Source organism: Empidonax traillii, unplaced genomic scaffold (assembly GCF_003031625.1).
Source record: "Empidonax traillii isolate 1590-97213 ecotype Southwest subspecies unplaced genomic scaffold, ASM303162v1 scaffold70:size1330859, whole genome shotgun sequence".
NCBI classification, from domain to species: Eukaryota; Metazoa; Chordata; class Aves; order Passeriformes; family Tyrannidae; genus Empidonax; species Empidonax traillii.
The window spans coordinates 354,995-376,700 of NW_020955263.1; the positions used below are offsets into that span (position 1 = coordinate 354,995).

General features: G+C 42.7%; 1 protein-coding gene across 1 annotated transcript in view; it reads left to right on the top strand.

Annotated features, from left to right (window-relative positions):
- The window catches only part of CUNH10orf71 (chromosome unknown C10orf71 homolog), a 31,517-nt gene extending 12,253 nt beyond the window's left edge, over positions 1–19,264 (top strand). The window contains exons 4-5 of the mRNA XM_027880474.1: positions 528–6,686; positions 19,249–19,264. Of these exons, the coding sequence (XP_027736275.1) occupies positions 704–5,344 (4,641 nt within the window). The 5' untranslated portion in view covers positions 528–703 and the 3' untranslated portion in view covers positions 5,345–6,686; positions 19,249–19,264. The remainder of the gene's footprint in view (positions 1–527; positions 6,687–19,248) is intronic.
- Positions 19,265–21,706: the final 2,442 nt, after the last annotated feature.

Consider the following 21,706-nt stretch of genomic DNA (forward strand, 5'->3'; position numbering starts at 1 on the left):
TCAGCTTTCTCAAACAAGGGTTGTGCTCACAGCAATTGTCATGACAAAGCTGTGACAATTAAGTTTTATCAGCTTTTCTTTCATTTTGTACATTTCTTTCATTCATTTTGGCAATGATGTACCCAATGTCATCTTTTTTGGAGTATTTTTTTTACTAATTCTTCCTGACCAAAACTAGCTAACCTTTGATAAATGCATGTGCAGCACTTGGAATTGTTTATGGTTGGAGATATGGAAAGAGAAGTACTTGAAATTTGTCTCTCATGTCCTTGTTTAAGAGCACAAGTAAAAAATATGAGTGAAGCCACTTATTTTTAATGGCTCTTTCCAGAAATTAAATTATCTACCATTATTTTGAATTGATCAAAATAACAATGATTTTTAATGATGTTCATTGTGTTGCTAGCATCTTGCTTAGAATACATGTAGGAGCAAGTGAGTCAATGACTGATATATCTGGAAAATGTTCTCTGTCTGGTAGTGTTAATATAAAAAAAATTGATAATTTATAATTTTTGGCTTTGCAGAGAAGAAAATTTCCCTCAGCTGTTCTGTAAGATGAGTCAATGTGCAGCCACACCTTCCAGAGGAATGGCTTTGTGCTTGTGAATTGCAAACAGCTGGAACTGCCTCACACAGTCACCTGCCTGTTCAACATCTGGAGTTAATCCTCTGGATAATTCATTCATGAGTCTCATGAACAATGCAGGGGAATAAGAAACATACAGAAGGACATAGTGATTCCTCAAGTATTGGGAGTCTCCTGGATGATGCAGACAGAGAGGTGAGCAGCCTCACAGATCGGGCCTTCAAAAGTTTGTGTGTAGCAGAACTTGAAGACTCTTACAATGAACCAGAACTTGCCATTTCGCCAGACTTTGCCCTCCAGTTGTCTGCTAAAATTCACTCAGGGACGTTAAACCATGACATCAGGAAAGGCAGTGTTTGTGACAAGCTAACAGCAAGAAACAATGAACATACAATATGGGCTTCCACATTCCAGCAGTTACCAAAGTGTGCTCCGGAGGAGAAAAGGATTGCTAAAAATAACTCCTTTGCCACAGAAAGGAAAACACTGAGTTTGCCAGTCCCTGGCCCAACAAACAATAAGCATGTTTCAAAAGTGTCCTCATTGATTAAGACATTTGATAAGACTGCAGACCAAGGGTCAGGACGTTCTCTGACAGCAAATAGGCAACCCATAAAGAATAGCTTTCAAAAACATAAAATAAATCATGGAAATTATATTGCTTGCTGGGATGATACAGACACTTTAAGCATCCACCAGGAACTTTCTGAATTTTCTGAACCTGGCCAGGGTAGTCACTGTCTCAGTGGCAAACATGAGCCACAGGAAAGACCTAATAAAGTGGACATGGGTTATGGTGGCTCTGATGGTTATTATCCTGTCCTGATTGAGATGTCAAAAGTAGCCAAGTCAAATTTTTCCCGTTCTTCTAAAAAGGCTTTAAAAAACAGAAATGTGAAAGTTAATGAGCCAGCAAAAAAAGGTAATTTTCTTCATAGTGAGAATAGTGCTTTTGAATCATGGAATGTTCATCATAAAAAACTGACTGAAAATGAGGAATTTGTTGATATAAAAATGAAAAAGGAAGGTCTTTCATACCTGGAAGAAGAACCATTTATTAAAGGATCCCGCACACATGAACGTAAAGTATCACCTGTCACCACTGTTGCTAAGAAGCAAGAGAAAGATTTTCGGATTAAGCCAATTCCACCAGAAACTGCCTTCCCTCTCCCAGCTGTATATGTACCTCAAGGTCCCCTCCCTTCAGAAAATAAATTTCCTGCTGCTTTTCCTCCCACACCTCCTCCTAGAAACCATGCACATCAAGGTCCCCCTCGGCCACCCCCAGCCACACAGGCACTTCCTCCTCCACCCCCCACCCAGGAGGGCCATCCTCCCACACCCCCTACCTCTGAAGCCCCTCCTGTGCCACCACCCCCAGTGCCAGCTCGGCTTTCCCCCACTGCCATGTCTCAAGCCTCTGTCTCACCCCAGTCCGTGTCCTATAGGATGGTTTCACCCTCACTCACGTTCCAGGCACCCAGCCCACCTCCACCAAGACCCCAACCCATCTTAACTGAAAAGGAATCCCCCAGCCCCCAGCTGGGCAATACCTGTCCACCCTGGAGAAGACAGAGGTTTGCAGAAGGGGCAGCAGAGAGGAGACAGGCTGCAAAGGAGAAGTTCACAGACAGACACAAGACATGTTCTTTGTCTGAAAAGCCAACTGGTGCCGAACCTGATTTGGATGTGACTCCTCTGGCTAAACAGGTAAACTCCCCTAGATCAATCAGTCCCTCTTTCAACATCAGCGAACTCTTAACACCTGTCATACCACCAAAACAGGAAGTGGACACTGTTGAAAGTGAGCTGATCCCACTGACACCTCCTCCTGCTGAGAGCATGGCATCGAGAGACCATGAAGAGAGCAGCTTGGGTGATTATAGGTCTTGGGATAGTTACAAATTAACAGCATCAAGCCTGTTATTCAACTTGAAGGATGTGCGTAAACGTGTTAAAAGCATCTATACCCCTTCTCCCCTTTTAAGGGCCTTGGAGGAGAAAAATAAAACTCGGGAAAATATACAGGAGAGTACAAAAGTGAATGCCTCACTCTCGACTTTGCATGAAAAAAGTAACAAAAATCTTACAGAGAAAGATGAATTGAGTGATATAGCTTCCGTATTGTCTAGCAGTGTTCAGGAAAAGGACAATAAAACTGACCCAACCGGACACTTTACAGACAATTACCTGACTTCGAGGTCACCCAAGCCAACAGCAGACCTTTCCTTTTACCAAACTGGAGACAGCTTGCAGCAAGATGATTCAAAACATGAAGATCTGGTTAAAAACACAAGGGATAATGAAAACTTCTCCTCGTTCAGACATGAATCACATGAACCTGATATAGGAAAACATCTGCAGTATCCAGCCCAGAGACCGTTCAGTAGAAACAATGGGGACAAAACACCTGGGCAGCCCATGCAAAATCACAGTGCCCAGGATGAGGAAGATGAGAGACAAGCTGCTATTCAGAATGAAAATTTTGCCTTCAAAACACTCCTAAGCCAACTCTCACCGGTAGAAGATGTACCTTACAGTGACGCCCAAACCACCATTGTGGTACCTGGCCATGAAGCACAACGCAAAAGAAGCACTAGTTCTTCGGAGCAATCTTTTGTCTCCACAGTAGAGCAGCCACTTCAGGGAGAGCCATTTCTACAAGTGCCCATGATGCAGACAGCATGCTTTCAAGAAAGCCAGAGGACTGAGAGTGAAATGAGTGCAGATAGTAAGAAAAGACTCAAGGAGAGAGGGAAAGAGGTTGGTGAAGATGAACTGCAATATTGTGCTTGTATCAGCCCTGGTATTAGTGCTACAGAGAAGAGGGAGAGAAAGGTTACTGGGAATGAACAGAAGAGCTTAATGAAAGAGCAAGTAGAGAGAGAGAAAAGGGAAGAGGCCAACAGCACAAATTCTGCTTCCTACAGTATAAGGGATATGTCAATCCCCAAGTGTGAGGAACCACAAACACCATCATCTTCAAGCTCAACCAAACCCAGCCTGTTTATGATTAAAGATAACACATTCAGGTCACCTCAAGTAATAAGGGCTGTCAAGCTGCCCCTATTCAGGTCCTTTTCCCTGGACGATACCGTTAGCAGTAGTTATAAGGAAATGGAACGTAGGTTTATGCCCCCAGGAGTTTACAACAAGCAGAACCAAAACTTGTTGCATGCCCAGGAGATAGGCTGGTCGGCATCAAGACACAAAGGTCAGCAGAATGTGAGAGATGGAGCAACTGACAGAGGGAAAGAAGCCAGTGAGCCTGAATCTACTTCAGCAACACTGGCTCCCCATCTTCTGGAAGGTACAGAGACCTTTTCATTAGGGAAACTGATGGAAGAAGATAGAAAGACTTTTGTTTTGTTAACTAAAGGTGGCAAAATGAATGAGGAAAGTGTCTGCAGAAATAAGGAGAAAGCTCAGACTACAAAGGCAAGACACAGCTTAACACAGCCAACTATAGGTCTGGAAAATGACCGAGCACAAAACAGCCCCAGCTATCCTGCAGAAATTAAAACGAACTACTTTAAGAATCATCATTTATCTAACCGCAAAGGTGGCTCTTGTGCGAAAAAAATAATCACTAGGGAGACAATTTCCCCTGTGACTGGCCCCATATCAGAGGACCACACATATTCTTCTGTATCCAATGATGTTTTAGAGGACATCCTACATACAGAAGGTGCACCGGTTTTGTTAGACAATCTTACATGTTCTGCTGTTCCAAGCCCCAGGTCAGGCAGCACGATGCCCTCTCTTGCTGCCAGTTCATTGTCAGATAAACCAACTATTTCTGGACTTAGAGAGACAGAGGATGTTATAAACCCTGCCTTGCTGAACATGGCACTAAGGAGGCAAGCTTGTATGCCTGCAGAAGAGATACCCAATTCAGCACAGAAGAACCTGCTTTCTGATGTTGCAGGCGAAGCTGGGAGGCTGGAGTCCGAGGGACTTGGTGAGAGACCAACAGGCAAGCCACCCACTGTGCCACCAAAAACAGAAAAAGCTCTGCGTCGGGCTAAAAAGCTGGCAAGCAGGAGAAAGAAAATGCAAGAGCAGCAGAAAAAACATCAGATTGAGCATACAGATGCTGTAGGGAGAAATCCTTCTCATTCTGGACAGACAATAGCATCTGCTTCACCCTTGGGACATTCTCCTATCCATCCTCACCTTCACTCAAGTTTTACTCCCACAGAAACTAGTACTGGAAGACCTAGTGTTGCACCAGCAGTAAGCCCTTCACCCTCTTCAACCCAGCGTAAACTCCTCCAAGACCCTGACTCTGGCCAATACTATGTGGTTGATTTACCAGCTGAAGTTAATTTAAAGACATTTTATGACCCAGAAACTGGCAAATATGTTCAAGTCTCAATCCCTTCCTTGGAACAGAATTTATACCAGTCCACCTCTTCAGAAATTAACGATTCTTCCTATGCCTCTTACCCTAGAGTGTTTCCTTTACCAGCTTCATCAGTAGCAGTGCTGAAGTCACCCTCTCAGCTCTCTAAACCTACCTGGTCGATGCCTGCTGTACCAGAACCAGCTGAACTACATGAAGATGTCCAGCAGGACTACAGATACACTGAATCTGTGGACACTCAGCCCTATATTGAACCAGCCCCTTACTCCTACAGTCAAGATGCCGAAGAAATTCAGGTTCACTTAGGAAAGGACATGAGCGCAACCCCAAATACTGGCATAGTGACCCTCACTGATTTAGATGATTTTGCTGCTGAAGGAGTATCTTGAAAACTGAAATAACAAAATATGCCAGCTAGTGTTTTTAAGAACTGTTTGGACAGACACATGCACACAAAAGCACATGCAGGTTTGATGTTTGTACACTTTGTCTGAATCTCATTGTGGTTTGGGTGGGAAGGAAAGTGAAAGCTGACCATGTTAAAAGATGCAAGGTGATGAGCACTCTCAACAAGAGTGAAATTTAGGAAGCACCAAATTATCAGTGAGATGAAGGGGCAATGCCAGCTAGACAAATACATTTGACAGTGTGAAGCCACTGCTTGCTGCTGCTGCTGTTTTGCCATTAAGGAGGCTGGGATAGCCAAAGCAAGTGCCCTTTTGCCCAGATGTGTTGCATGACACAAGACAAAATAAAACTGTGAGACCATCCTATCCATCCTATGAGACCCATGACAGATGCTGCATCTACTGAACTTTCCTCACTCACTGCCTTTGAACTATATTGACAGGTAGAAAGTATGTGGCTACAAATATGCCATATTTTCAAGACTCATTTTTTACACACATCAATTGCCTCAACGTTATTGACAAGAAGATTGTATACTAGATGCACAATACAGCAACCATGTCAAAAAATCCCAAATTTTAAACAACCAGAATACAGTTGCAGCTGCTCTTCTCACATACTTTTGCAGTGTCCACTAACATGCTGCTGAATTCTTTATATTTCTTGATAATATCCAAATAGGTTCCCCCAGGGTCAGGGTTTATTTATAATGCAACTTAAATCTTGATACTTGGCCTGAAATATTTTGGTTAGTTGCAAGGTTGAATGAAATCCCATAACAGTATTTAATTGTATATTAGGACAAGAAGTTCTTTGCTTACTGTAATTGAAATGTGCTTTGTTTTGTTTTCAGGCTCCCACTGAATGGCACTAACTTCTAAAACCTGAAAAATGTGCCTAATTTTGATCTTGTGAATTCTGTGATTTAAAACAAACAAAAGATGCAAAACATCCAAAGTAATAATTTCTAGAAAAGTGTTTCTTGGAATTATCATTTTTCTTTAACAAAATATCACTCATCCTTGTGTAAGCTCTTTTTCATTATCATAGATAATGAGGGAACCTAGGTGAAAAGATGAAAAAGTTGAATGTAATGTGCCTGCTTATAAATATCTGTATTTGGAATATTGGTTTAGGTTTTTTCTGTCTCATTTGCATACTGTTTTCCCCAGTTAAAACTGAAGTGCAGAAGCTTTCAAGAAGAATTAAGCCAGTGACTTTCAGCCTGATTCACATCTTAGGGTGTTTTCACAGGATTGCTTTCAGTGAAGCAGCTTCTGACTTCCTGAAAAGAAAGGGAAGATTTGGGCCTTTTAATAAATAGTATTAAAAATTAGTAAATATTAAATACAATATGAAGATGGGACACAGGCACTGCTCTACTCTCCTTATGCTAATATTTATGGCAGAGGTTTTCGGTAAATTTCCCAGGATTGAGGCTGCTCTCAGGACACAGAGCAACACTTGGTGCTTTGACTCCTTCCTTAGTCTGAATTCAGCTCTCAGCCTTCCTCCATCCCTGACAAAAGCCATTATTCACAACCTCTCCTGATCCCACCAGACACTTCCTTTCATCAGTGCCATTTGCTAAAATATTTCCTTTAGAGGTGCTAGACAAATACTAAGGGCATTGCTTCACTGATTTCAGTGGGGTTTGAATTTAGCCTTTAATGATTTTCTGAGATTCATTTCACCTGTTAAACATTTTGTGATTTGGTAGGTTTGGTTGCAGCAGGGGTGTGGAGTGGAAATGGAGAAGCTTGTACTGGTATGGTTTGGGTTTTGAGCATATTCAGCCAAATGCCCATATTTGAATAAACATTTAATCTTCAATCTCCACCCTTGAAAGTTTTCAACACCTGAATGGATAAAGCCCTGAACGACCTGAGCTGGCCTCCAAACTGACCCTCCTTGAGCAGGAGGTTCATGCAGAGAACTGAGATCTTTTGCAGCCTGAATTAATCTATGATCCTGTTCTGCTAACATTAGAATTTTTAAATCAACTTTGACTTGGAACTCAGAAAATACCGTCTCCCCTGGGAAAGAGCTCTTTTTGAAATAAATAAATAAAAAAATTTGAATATCAATATTGTTTCAGGAACAAAGATTAATTTTCAAGTTGTTAAATGGCTCTTATAAAAATTTTTTTTTCTTCTTTTTTTTTTTTGATCACAAATATTTTGTTAAACTGATGGTGCTGTTCATGTTGCACTTCTTTGTCACACTATAGAGCATAATGTCTATCCAGTATAGAGCAGAATCTAATCCATGTTAAAATATAGACAAATAGATCTATGAGGTTTCCATGGTACGTTTAGACAAAACCTATGTAATCTGAAAGCCTAGCAGAGTGTACAAGCAATTTTTTTGTGTATGATATTACAAATTTAAATGCCCTTAACAGCCACAAGTCAAGAAGTAGTCTCTCAGAGGACAGGATAAACACTTGCTTTCCAAGGGAAGACTATGGATACAAAGTATCTGTGCACATATAAAAAAATAAATGTTAATTTGATAACAAAAATGTATGACTGTATTGAAAAAAATCCCTTTTACTTTGTTAACTGTCATTTGTTTTGTAGATATGCACACTTCTGCACCTTTTTATGAAGGGTCTTCTTGAAATTATTGTGGAGAATGGGATGCTCCATTCCACTACTTCTGTGTATGTGAGGAAGGCAGGGAGTACTTTTCACTCTGCTGTGAAGGTAAACTGAAACATGGGCACCTCAAAAGGAGTCCTAACTTGAATATCTCATACATTTCAAGTAGGACTTCTTCATTTTGGTCTACCATTTCTGCTAGCTTCAGGGAGCTGCATTTACAGTGGAATATGTCTCTGAACATGTCCCAGAGGGAGTTTTGACATAATTTGTAGCTAAACTGTTGTAGCAAGGTGGGGGGTCTTCTCCAAGGTAATAAGTGATAAGACCTGAGGAAATTACCTCAAGTTGCTCCGTGGGAGGTTTAGATTAACTACTAGGGAAAATTTCTTCACTGAAGGGGTGTTCAGTCATTGGAATAATCTGATTGGGGAAGTGGTAGAATCACCATCCTTGGAAGTGTCCATAAGGTGCGGTGAACACGTGGTGCGAGATTGACTGCTGGACTCAACTATTTTAGAGGTCTTTTCCAACCTTAATGATTCTGTGAAATTAAACAAACAGAACAGATGAGAAAGTGGTTCTTTTCATGCATCCAGAGCTTTCCCTAGAGCACTTTGCCACAGGGATTGAATGATATTATAAACACAGTATGTTTGTGTGTTAAAAGGAAGACAAATTACACCTTTGGAATAACAAATATTTTTCTTTCCTTTCCCTTTTCTGTTTGTCTTTGTTGGGGGGATATTTTCCATTGTTACTGTGGGAAACAAGGCTGGAAGAGGTCAACACTATGCAAAATGACAGCTGTGAATTGACCCCTTTCTTTGGAGGAGGGGTGCTATGGGAAATGTGCAATAGTCATGAAAGCAGTTGTAGGAAAGCACTGTTTCATGACAGTGACATTAAATCATAGATTAAAGAGGTATTGAGGCAAACGAAACTAAATTCTGCCTTGCCAGCAGATGGGGATTAGGACTAAAGAACACAGCAGTTTTTTTCCATGTGTGGAAGCATAGTAGGCTGAAGGTAACAGAGGGCAATGTTTTCACTGTTTCCTTCTCCTGCAGGTGGCCTTTTTGCATGTTGCATTTCTTGGTGCCCTGAGGCTTTTTTTGCAGTGATGATTCTTCCTTGGCAGATGTGGCTGAGGTCAAACCTGACTTACACCTAGTCTTTGATTCTAGGGACAGAACTTCCTCCTTTTGGACCTCCTCCTTCTGGAGCAACTGCAATGCCTCCAGTCCAGCTGTCACATGGCAGACTTGGACTGCAATCCCACAGCCATGGCTTTGTCCCAAGGCCTTGAATTTCCTTGTGCAAAATGCTGGATTTTATTTATTTTTTTTTTAGAGAATTCGGTTTAATTAAAATGGCCTATGGGCATGGATTATGCCAACTCCTCCTTGGGTGTTCAGTGCCTTCCTAAGTAATTTGTTCAAGAAGATGTGTGTCATTGGCACGTTCCATCAATGCAACTGTATTTGCAAATAGGCAATTATTTATTAATTAATAAACAAAATAAATGGGACTTGTTCTGCAATACTGGAACGCATTTTAGCCAGCTTTTTCATTGTAATTATATGTCTTTGTAATTTTGTCTCCAGTTATGCTGGCAGAAAATGTTGACAAGAGGGAATTGCGTGTGTGCATGTGTGTGGTACACAATTAAAAGATATAGGAGATGACAGGGTGCATGGCTCCATCCCCCTTCCTCCTGCTCCTAAAGAGAGAGAGCAGAAAGCTGGGCAAAAACACCTTTAGTCCAGGACTCCTGAGGTCATTCTCGCCCCTCCCTGCTCTGCAAGGACAGTGGTCTGGCCAGAGGACCTTGGGAATGTGGTGCCAGCACCCAGTCCAAAAGTACTGGAAGAGGATGACCTTCTTACCACCACCCCGAAGGCATCAGGGCTTTTGTATTCCCTATGCCCCATCCATCTGGGGGAAGTTACCAGGAGTGTAACTTGCTTTATTTCACATTTCTCCTCAGTATCTCTTATTGTATGTTGCGTTATTAAACACAACAAGGACTCTTCTCAATGTGCTTTTGGCTCAGTCCTTGTCCAGACTGTCAATTTTATTTAGGTCCATTCTGCTTTGGTCCCTGACTAGCCAAGAAGTCCTTGCTGACAGCAAAAGTGTTACTGTGATTTGCATATAACAGACCATAAAGAGAAGAGTTGGCTAGTTATGGTTTATGCCAGAACTACACTGAGAGGTTTGCATATATGTATTTGGGGGATATACTCTGTTTCCTTTCTGAGTAAATAAAGAACTCTAAGTTTGATCCCCTCTCTCACTCAAAAGCAGCATCAGAAGCTGGTGATATCGTACCTGATGGGTTACATGGGCTCTAGTGAATACATGTAAACGTGTAATTTGGAGGAACTGATGTACATCAGTCATTTTTATTAAAGAAACTCTGCTTCACAGCCTTATAGGAGATAGAAAGAACGTAGAACACTTCAGTAAATTGAACCTGAATGTGGGGGTTTTTCTTTTTTTTTTTGTAAAATGCTCATTATAACAGCAGAGGTCAATGATTGTTTTATTTTGTCTTTAGGATGACTATTTGGGTCTTACAATGATCTCACATTTACCACTGTCCCCTGGTATTAAACATAATATTGTAATTATGGGGTTTAAATGGACAGGGAATGGCTAAAAATGACCTGTGGTCTTCCCTTGCTTCTTTTGATATTCTCAAAGTTTTCATGATGTTGATTTTTCACATTACATAGTCAGGTCTTTGGTACTCTATGGCCAATTAGAGACTTGTTTCTAATATGTTATTGAACATACTTAGAAAGCAGCATTTCAATAGCACAGAAGAGAAATCATTTATGTCCCAATTGACTAAAGCTCTGTGTTTTTATTAAAGCAGATTTAACTCAAGCCTTTGGGGAAGCAGCTTGCAGTCCTTAAACATACACACTTTCCCGTGTCAAAGTCCATATTGAATAAAGTGAGACCTGGAGTACTTTGAAAGAAGGAGAGTGGGAAGACTCTGTGAGAAGCGGGGGCAATCTTTGAAATCTTTCTAGCAATGGAAAGAAGTTGATTTCCAGCAAAAAGTAAAAAAAAAATGTTCAAAGCTGGAGATGCACTTTGAAAAGCCAGGGATTGTCAAAGACAAAGCTGCCTGACAGGCTGACTCTTCCCTGTGCTGGCTTGGACTCCTTTATCCTGGAGCTCCCCAGAGTGTTCACACTCCTGCCCACTGTCATTCAGTGTCAGAGCCTCATCACACCTGTCCCTTTGGTTGCTTAAAACTGGCACAGGGAATGGCAGCATTCAGGGCACAAAGAATGGAATTACTGCCATGCCAGAGTTGTCAGTGTTGTCACCAACAACATGAAGCATTTCAGGTGAGCTAAGGTGGCCTTCAGGATCTTCCTTACATTGACAGACCACAGATGGCAGACAGAGGCTGAGATAAACATTGATCCTTCTTTCTGTTCCTAGCACTGATAAGCTGTGGGGGATGAGAAGTGGACATGGCCCAAGAGAGAGTCTTTCTTTGATTGCACTGAAATTGCTCAAAGTCTGTTGGCAGAATCAGTTTCTGCTGGCAAGCACTGACTGCCTGAACAGGTCCCCTGAGACTGCATCTCTTCCCAAGGAACGTGGGTGAAAACATTCCTACACTATTCTATGCCAAAACTGTCTGTGCTATTTGAAGTTTTCAAAAGAAACAGTCAGAAAAAACAAAAGGAGAATGTCATATCACTTTATAATAAGACAATGTTATTGTTTATCAATACATGGATGTTTACCTATATAGAGGTGTATCTAAGTATGCTACAAGTCTATATAAAATGAGATATAGTATTCACATTCTTCTGAAGTGTCTGGACGTAGTCTAAACAGTGCTCTTGAACTATTCTTTGCATCTCCCACCTGTCGGTCCACATGTTCTATTACTTGTCAGGTCTGCCCCAGGAGAGCTCTATTTTCCTCTGGGATTCCGATATTCCACTACCTCAGGGAGATGAACATTTGCCTTTTCCCATACTCTTGCCAGGACTAGGTTTGCACCTGTACGTCCATCTCTGCTGGAGGAGTGGTTGCCCACACACAGTCTCCTCTTGCTGAAGGTGGTGCAGTTGGTGAGTCCAGAGCCAGGCAGGTGGACTGGGCCAGGCAGAACTGTGAAGGGGGATGGAGATGCCCTTTTGCTTAAGACTCCCACTTCGTGAAACGTCTGCACTATCAACCTGAGACAGCAAACACTTCTCCTGGCAATGGGATCAGCCCCAAGAGTTCAACCCAGCAGCAGAACTGTCCTTAGCACTGATCCTGCTCACAGTAAACTCCTTACCTTAGCAACCAGATGAGCCCTAACATAAACCAAGCAGGATCAAATACCAGCTGGAGTACTGGACCAAAAACCTACTGACACAGCCAAGTCACATGCCTGCACCTTAGCAAGAATTTTCCAATAAAACAGCTTCCTGGCTGAAAAGGAGACTGCTTTGACAACACTGAAATTGCTGGTAAAAAAAATTTGTACATTTGGAGTGCTGCTTTTTCCAACCGATGTCTTCTGAGCTGGGAAATTCACTCAAAAATTATTGAGAAGTCCTCATTTGCTCACATGGATGTCTGAGTAAAAGGTCTTGGACCTTTTCTTTTGGACTGAAAACACTTTTTAAAGAAATCATTAATTTAAAAATGTGTATTAAAAATTTGAAACTAACACAAAAGTTTTCAAATATCTCAAAGTGTTTCCAGTAGTCCATATTTGTTTATTACTTGGTAGTTTGTTGGGCTGAATATTGTTTTGCTTTTGTTTTCATCATGTTTGGGTTTTATTTTGCTTTTGTTTGGGTTTTTGTTGGTGTTTGGTTTTGTTTTGTTGTTGTTGTTGTTGTTGGGTTCTTTTGTTTGTTTGTTTTTGTTATGGTGGGAGTGGTTGGTTGAGGCGGGGGTTGTCCATTTTGGAATGAGAAGAGATGTCACCATCACCAAAATTGCTGTATGAGGAGAAAGCAGTTTGATTCACAGACAAGTGCTCCTAGCACTGACTGTCAGGGATGAGCCACTCTGGAGCTCCCTCTTTTGCTGGACTGTCCGTGGCTCTGGATACAGCTGCCATGGTACCAGCTCTGTGCTGACCATCTTCTTACTGACACTGCGGGGGGGCTGTTCTTGCTGATGACTCACTGTGTTTTCAAATAGCAAAGGAACCTGGCTGTAGTTTTATATCCTTGTGGGCATCCAAGACATGTTTAATGGTGTGCAGTATCTGCATCCCTGGAGAATACTAAGAGAGGTTATCTGATCAGGCTCAGCAGGACACTGACCGCATGGTTTGCACTTGTCAATTTTTACATTTCTCATCTGAGAAACCCAAACAACAGCCAGGTCCTTGGAAAGCTTCCAGTCACACTCACACTGTGGGAGTGGCACTAATGTAAGGGCAATGGTACATCCACACTGTGCTTGAGGGGAGTCTTCAGCACATGCAGCTTTGTCAGTAAAAAGGACAAAAGACTGTGGCAGAAAGGCCACCCTGTAAATAAAGCCGACCTATAGGTAAAACTAAGGTTTTATAAATGTGACTGTGTCTGTACTGTGGGCATTTGCTGGAACAGCATTGTCAGCCATGGTCACATTTGCTTGATAGGGCTGAGCAGGAGGAAGCCTGTGATGCTCAGAGGCCATGGATAAAACCACACAGATCCCAACATGTGTTTTTTATTACAGTTAATCCTAAATCCAGCCTGAATCAAACTAAACCCTCACTCATTCCTAATTCCCCCAAATTAATGCTCACATTGCTGTGTGTATGCTGTTAACTAATGCAACACACAGAAGACATCATCTTCCATACTGTGCTGAGCTGTTTGAAGGCTTTCTTTTCCTTGCCACTTATTGCCATCTCTGCTGGCAAAAGCACTTCCCGATCCACCTGTATTGTGCCCAAAATGTTCCTCCTGCTGCTAATAGAAATGTGAGGAGCTAAGCTCAGGAAGACAGAGAGACCCTGGCACAGGGCAGGGAGCAAGGATCAAGTAAGAGCAACATTCTTCAAAGGTGTAATCATTTACAAAATCTGGCCAGTGCAATTCTCCCTTCCAGCAGGCACTAAAGTTTGCTTTCCTATGGGCCTTGTTAAATTGTGGCCCAAATATACCCATCTTGACATGCAGGAGATATTTTGTTTGGGCACACGTAAGTCCCAGAGGCAGAGACTATAATACCTAACCTAAATCATCTGCCTATGCAGTGGCAGCAGGAGCAAGGTGTCTCCAGTACCTTGGCTCCTTTCCTGCCTCATTAATGTAATTCTAAAATCTAGTTAATAACAATGACTCTCTTTTATTCACTCCTCTCCTGTTTTCACAGTGTCTGGCTAACAATGTATTGCAGAACAAAAGAGTCCTGGTGTCCTAAAGTGATTTTAATATGCATCTGATTCATTAGGCTGGTGCAAAGGCATAGATCTTAAAGGATTATATTTTTAAAAGTTTGATTTTATCAGAACTGGGTAGAAACACAGAGTTTCCTGTAAACAAGAGGCGGCTTCCCAGCCTCAGCAACTCTCTAGACACTTGAGCACAGAGCAGCAGACCTACAATATTTTAACAAAAAAAAAATTAATCCAACCAACCAGCTACTTCAAAAGAGAATTTCAGCTAAGGTCTAGTAATCCCTTTGTGTGGGACAAAGAGTATTACTTGTATCTTCAGCTGTACTGGTGCTCATCTCTGATGACGATGTGATGCAGACAAGGCAGCGTGGCATTGAGCAGCAGGGTGACAGAGTCATTGAGGGGTCCCAGTGAAGGGACAAGTCATCTCCCAAGCTATGGAGAGTGGTTCAGTTACTGAAAAGGGGGACCCCTTAGCAAGAAATACCTCCCTTTGGTGTGTCTGTACCAAATAAAACAGAGTAACATAGGGATTAGATTGGCTTGTCGTAGCGCAAAGGGATCACTAGGGAAAAAATGCTGAATAAAAAACACATCTCCTCCCTTTCCTTCCAGGTTGGACTCACGTTGTGAGCTGCACCCCACAGCCTTATAGTGGAGGTAGGGATAAAGCATTGTGCGGTGAGTCCTGGGCTTTGCTGACAGAGAAAGTGCTCTGTGGGGTACATGAAGCTGAGTCACCTAAATGCTGCTTCTCCCCTGTGGAGGGAAATCCCACCAAAAAAAATGATGAAGCTGCAGTTTGTGCACACACACACACATACACACACACACACAGAGTTGCCTGGTTGCTTGTTATATGTGTAATTTATCTGAACAACAAGCTGCAACACTGGCCTGGTTTACTCCCAGGTTCAGAGCCACAGGAAAAGTATTCAAGTATTTGGCTTTCTGAGAGGGATTTTGATATCCTTCTGACCCCTATTGGACAGTGATTGTCAAATCCTCCCTGGAGAAGCTCTGGCTCAGTCCCAGTTGCATTTAGCTCTAAAGTAATGGTTCAGAGGAGAAATAGGATCAGCACTTTTCTCCTGTACATCTCCCTTCCTTGCCAGCAGCCAATTTCTTGTGCGCTGCTACAGAAATATTTCTAATAAAAACTAACAACTCCCAGGGATGCTCCTATCCCTTGCTGTGCCAAGGGCTGGTGATCACATCAGCATCTTGGTTCTCAAGCATCTGCCAAAATCTGATGGCTTCAGCCAGCACGACGGAGCAAGGGTGAGCCAGCTGTGATATAACAGGCAGAGTTTAGGTTCCTGGGGAGTCTTCTTTGCAGAGATGGGCTTCTTCATTTAATGGGCTTTGGATCTTATTTAACACATTGCCTCATGTACAATGTGGGTGTAAAGAAGCTGTGTGCACATAATAAAAACCTCAGCCTATTTGTACCTAGGGGAGTCCTAATAAATTTGCCACTATAGCAAGTGTTAGTCTCTAGGGCCAACACTGAGTGCTGGAGTTTAATAAAAAAGAATTCTGAAACAGGAGAACTGAAAGGTAAACCAGTTCAGCTGACAAAGCAAACACAATTTAATTAGAAATTAAAAGTTTTCTCCAGGCCTTGACCAGTCCCAAGGACCGTTTCTCAGTCTGGCTTTGTCTGGCCTGCCTTCTGATGCCTACTCTCGTAGTGCATCTTCTGACCATACTATTATCAGAGGTCTCCCAGCCTGGGCTGAAGGCACTGCTCAGAATCACAGGAACCTGCATACCAGAATTGACCTTGGTAGCTGATGAGTCATGTATGTTCAGGCCACTGATGAGGCAGAAGATGGGTATGTAAATCATGAAAGATGACATTCTCCCGGGTACACAGCATTTATGTCACAGTACACTGGCTTGTGCTGAGACTTAGAAAGCAGCACCATGACATTGGACTAGCCCAGAGGAGTGGGTATTTTCTCTTTACAAACAGCTTTCACAGTCTCAGGCGCTCCAGGAGACTGTAGGATGGTTTAGCTGAACTGTTTGAGACCAGAAACAACTTCAAGAACTTCCAGGCCATCAGAACAGGATTGGGGTGGGCATTAGATCTAGAAGTAACTCAGCCTGTGGAAAAGAGCTCCTTTTCTCACTCTACATGTGAGAACTCTTCTTGGCTAAAATGACACAAGCAGCAATGTTTTTTTCCTTCTCTGTTTCATATTATGGATGTACAATAAAAAACACTGACTACAGAAGAAGCCATCGAAGTTAAATACTAAAAGAGTTGTGCAGGCCAATACTTTAAATCCTATTAAGTTTTAACTATTATGAGTTTACCACAGGAAACTTCTCACATCTCCAAAATATGACACTCAGAAATCTGAAACAGCAGACCATCACTTACTTGTGGCAGAGAGCTTAGGGCAGAAAACAAGGACACTGTGGTTGGATTATTAAAATACTGTCAATACCTTACTCTCAGCTAAGGCTTTGTGTGCTCTATGCCAGTGAAATTTAGCGTCAGTAAATGACAATGAAATTCATGTTCTCACAGGCCAGATCTATGTAAAGACTTCTTTGGTTGCTATCAGGAAAAGGTCTTGTTTTGTGGTAATATGGTCACCTAAAGTCAATATTTTACTACATTGCAAAGGAAGTTTTTAACTGGAAAGAATAAAGCATTGCTTATTGTACTCTACTGCTCTTTTATTTATGGCATTGTGGCTGGCAACTCCTCCCCCCTCCCCTTGGGCTACACTATGATCTCAGAGAGGGGTGTCAAACTCTTCAGTGGAGAGGTCTGAATTATGTACTCAGAGCTCAGGTATCAATTCAGGGCTTCTCACTTCCCCTGCTTCACACTCTGCTTCCACCACACCGCTAGCCAGGCACAACAGGATCTTTATTGAGTAGCAGCTCTTTTAGAGGGAGAATGTGCCACAGCAGCACACCACAAGCATTTCATTTCCATCCCTTGTTCCCTCGTGGTCCGCCCAGCAGCAAATGACTTCCTCCCACACTGTGCTGGCTTCTTTCTGCTGCAGGGAAGCAGAAAGCCTGAGTGCACAGCAGAAGGGCAGACTTCCCAGAGACAGCAAGTTTTTATCCCTGGCCATGATCCAGGATGGGGGACTCCTCTGGGAGGTGGGGAGAAGGTCAGCCCAAACTCCCCAAGGGCAGTAATCTGTGGGGATCACAGAGGGGAGGGCACTGACGGCAAGAGGGAAGAGTTTAATGGTAAACTAGGATCTTTATCTGCTTGCACATGGCCTTCAGCGTCGTTGTAAATAATACTCCTAATAAAGAGCCAATTAGACCAGCAATCTCATTAGTATCCAGCATGCAGCGTAGGAAGGACTAGCCTAAGGCATAACTGAGCAAAGGTGCATTCACAGTTCCACATTTCCTGCTATAACATACATGGGCATAAGGAGACTTAAATAGATGTGTAAGAGATAACAAGAATGGAGAGCTGAGAGAAAGCCATGCAATCTTATAAAGAGGTTCTATGGTCTGGCACTTTGCATCAACCCCCATTAACAAAACCTAGTCCAACATGCTGCTATCATACCCTGTGCATGCCCTGAGCATGCCCTGAGCGTGGACTCCCTCCCAGATGCCACTGCCATAGCCTCCCTATTGCCAGGCTCAGCACTGGATCAGGAGGAACTGCAGCATGGGTACAGCACAAGCCAAAAGTCAGCACCAGAGCTGGAGGCAGGATCACAGGCTTTCTGCAGAGTCATGAATGAGGATGGGGGGAGATGGCTAAGCACGGAAGGTGAGGGATGAGGGGAAATCTGAGTGTCGTGGATGTCTGTAATTTCTCGAGAAAGGAGCCCAGGACTGGAGATGCTTTGCCAAACCTGAACAAGTGACATTTGCACAGCAACCACTGACGCTATGCATGGATCATGCTAATACGGAAATTCAGAGAAAATTACTGCATAGGATCCAGTGACAATGCAGTCAGCTGTCAAACAAAACATCTTTTTGTCTTACATCCATCCCTCAAACCTCGGGTTTCCATTTTTCCTTCATGTAACTGAAAAAATATCATGCAGTCTAATTTTGGAGTAGCTCGCATTTAAATCATCCCCTTGGGCTTGGGCCTCTCATGCTGGGGTTCAGCCTGAGTGACTTTTTATAGCTGAGTTATAAACTTTTAAATGCCGGACTTAATCAGAGCTACTGAAATGGCCATTACAGAGTGGTTTAAGTGGCACAGTCCTGATATATGACAGCACAGAAAGTAGGCAGGTGGCTGATCTGCAGTGGGAAGTCTATCTGGAAGGGAGCAGGGTCTGGTGGCTAGAAGCAAGCATGACAGAGACACAGATCTCTTGAGTTTTGCTCTTGCCCTTGTGCTACTGGTGAGTGACCTCAAGCAAGTTCCCTTGGGATGTGCTGCCCTGAGGCAGACAGGTCTCGGATCAAAACTTGAGAGGAAAAGGCAGCTCACCATGCTCTGCTTTCCCCAGCATGCTAAAGAGAACACAAATGTGTATCTGCCTCCCCTAGGCAAGTTGCAAGAAGTGTTGGCAAACTGGCCTAGGGTTTAACACAGCATAGTGTAGACTCAAAACACAAATCTAAGAGCTTAATTTGTGGCTGACTTAGAGCAACCACCCACAAAATCTTGCTGCATAATTACAATCACAGACACATCAGACATTAAAGAGTCTAAAAGACTTTGTGCTCAGCTTTAATGGGGACTAACGCTGCTTTGCACCTTTAACAGGAGGCTCTGTAAAGCTTTGAGTTCCCTAAGTTTGCGAGTTATGAGACATTCAGAAGGTTTCAGCTGTGCATGGAAGAGCCTCCCCCACTCTGCAACATCTCTTTGATCTAAGCAGAACTGGACAGACATCAACCTGAAAGCAGATGGTTGAACGGAGAAATTGATCTGAACGAAAAGAATACAGGAAATTCTCAGGGTCTTCTTTCTAAATTTATTCAAATATTAAACAAACAGAAACTACAGCATGCATCAGATACTTTTCTTTATAGTACAACAAAACTGTGGACTTGTTTGCATTTGCAGCATTTCCAGCAACATCAGGCAGACTTGTCAATGTTATCCAGTTTTGCACAGTCACTAGAGTGTCGCATCATGAATTATTAAATGAGTGCTTCGTGGTAATACATAATTTCTTATCAATTATTCATGCTAATGTGCGTGTAGTTTACTTAATTGTGTTATTGACGATCAAAAGTAATTTCCTGAAAATCCTCAAGGACAGAAAATTTAATCAGCATAACTACTTTTCAGATGCAATGCTGTTAAGTATTCTTAATTTGCTCAACAATTCACTTATTTATGTACCTTTCTGGAGGAAATACGAGTTTAATCAAACAATTAGATTGAAGAGTTAGTGTACAGAAGGGCTGAAGTTCAACTGAATGCAAGGTAATTATGTTGAAATGAAGTTGGGCCTGCCTCTTTGGACTGGAATATATTTTTAGGGTTTTTTTAGGAGGGGGAGGGCACAAAAATTACAATTGGGGAGACCCCTGACAAAACAGTGATTTTTCTCTCCTCCAACCACTCCCCACAACAAAGCACACAGAGATCGCTTTTATTTTGGTGGAAGAGAAAGGTGGTTGTTGTTGCTTCAACTAAGCCATAATTTGCAGCCAGAGAAGCTACCTCCCCCCCACCGTTCAGCAGAGCAGCTCCTGAAGCTGGAACACAAAGACAGATGTCAGACTACTACTGCATGTTCCCCTCCCTGCAAGTAGGACAGTTAAGGACCACCAAAAGAAACACACTGTGTGGCAGAAGTAAAGCAAAATGACTCCAGGTGATGAATGTGAGCCTTATCTGACTTTTCTTTGTATTCAGATCAAAGGACAGACCCAGCAATGCCCTCTCTGCTGGCTTGTGTCCAGAAGGCACAAACTGCACTCTGGAGGTGCCTGGTACCCTTCGCTCCTGGAGCAATCGAAGTGCTTGGTATTACCAAGACCAGGACTTCCACCCTTTGAGTGGGTTCTGACACCAAACCCTGCCTCATGGAAAGGAAGGCATGCACCAGGGTATATGGGAGGGTCCTGTGAGCCCCAGAGAAACCCCAGGTTCTCTGAAATTCTTGGGCTGAGATCACTTATGTGGAGGAGACAAAATTTTGCTGCCAGCATTACTCAGGATTGCCTTTCCAAGCACATTCACAAACTTAGATCCTATACAGCCGAACAAAACCTCGTGTAAAAGCATGTGCTCAGCACATTACAGGAGGTCCTCGGGAAAATGTGCAGGATCAGAGGTGACAGGAATCCTTCCACTAGCCTCCACATTACTTGGTCAAGTCTCAGAACAGTTGGTTACACCAGGTTCTCCAGGGACATCTGTGGACAAGCCTATGGAGCCTGCAAGTGGCACCTGAAAAATGCAAGTCCTTATCACTGAGTTTAAATCTACATGTGCATTTCCCATGGAAAAAATGTGAGGCACAACAGATTAAAATGACTGCTCCTCAGATCTTAGTCTTCTTTGCTTTGGGGAGGTTTGGGTGTGAGATAATACTGTATTTCCTGAAGCATCGACTTCTCCTTTGCACTGTGCCTACTCTGTAATAATTAATATATTTTCATACCTAGATCCATTACAACAAGCTTTTGGTAAAGGGAATACTTTGATTTTGGATGGTATAAAGGAATATCCTTCCAAGCTTAATTTCCTCTTTATTAAACACAAAACACGGAAAGATATATTTGCAGTTTTTGCAGTGTAGGATTCTTTTGTCTTCCAGTCTCTAAGACAGTGATGCTTAAATACCCCCAGCTTTGTGCAGATCTAGAGACAACCACACTCTCTATTAAATACCAGCATTACAGTCTGAAACTATGAATGCCACTTTGAAGTCATGTCTTTTACATCTAACCCAGGGAATGGCAAAAGCAATGGACTGATGTTCACATAGAGGCCAGTGCAAGGATTTTAGTCACAGGTAAACTGATCTCAGCAACTTCCCAGTAATCTACTCCATGGGAAGTTTCACTTTCAGAGAAAAGACGAGAGAAAGAAAAAAATTACTATGAGTTTTGTTCTAGTTTCTGCTTCTCTTACACCTGGATTGCCTGGGATAGGTTTGGTTGAAGTCAAATGCCTTCAGAAAACAGCAGGCCAAATTGGGCTGTACCTGGATATTCCTTCACCCCTCTTGTGCATGGTGGGGTAACTGGTACCTGGGTGCCTCTCCTGCCCCAGAACTCACATCTGGAAGTGATGAGATGCTGTCAGGCATCCGTCTCACGCAGAATGGGAAGTCGAGATGTGCAGGAGTAAGCCAGGATCCTGGGCCTTTTGGTGTCCCTGGGATGTGGTAGGGGGATAAAAACAGTTTCACAAACGTTTCCAAACACAGATAGTGCCA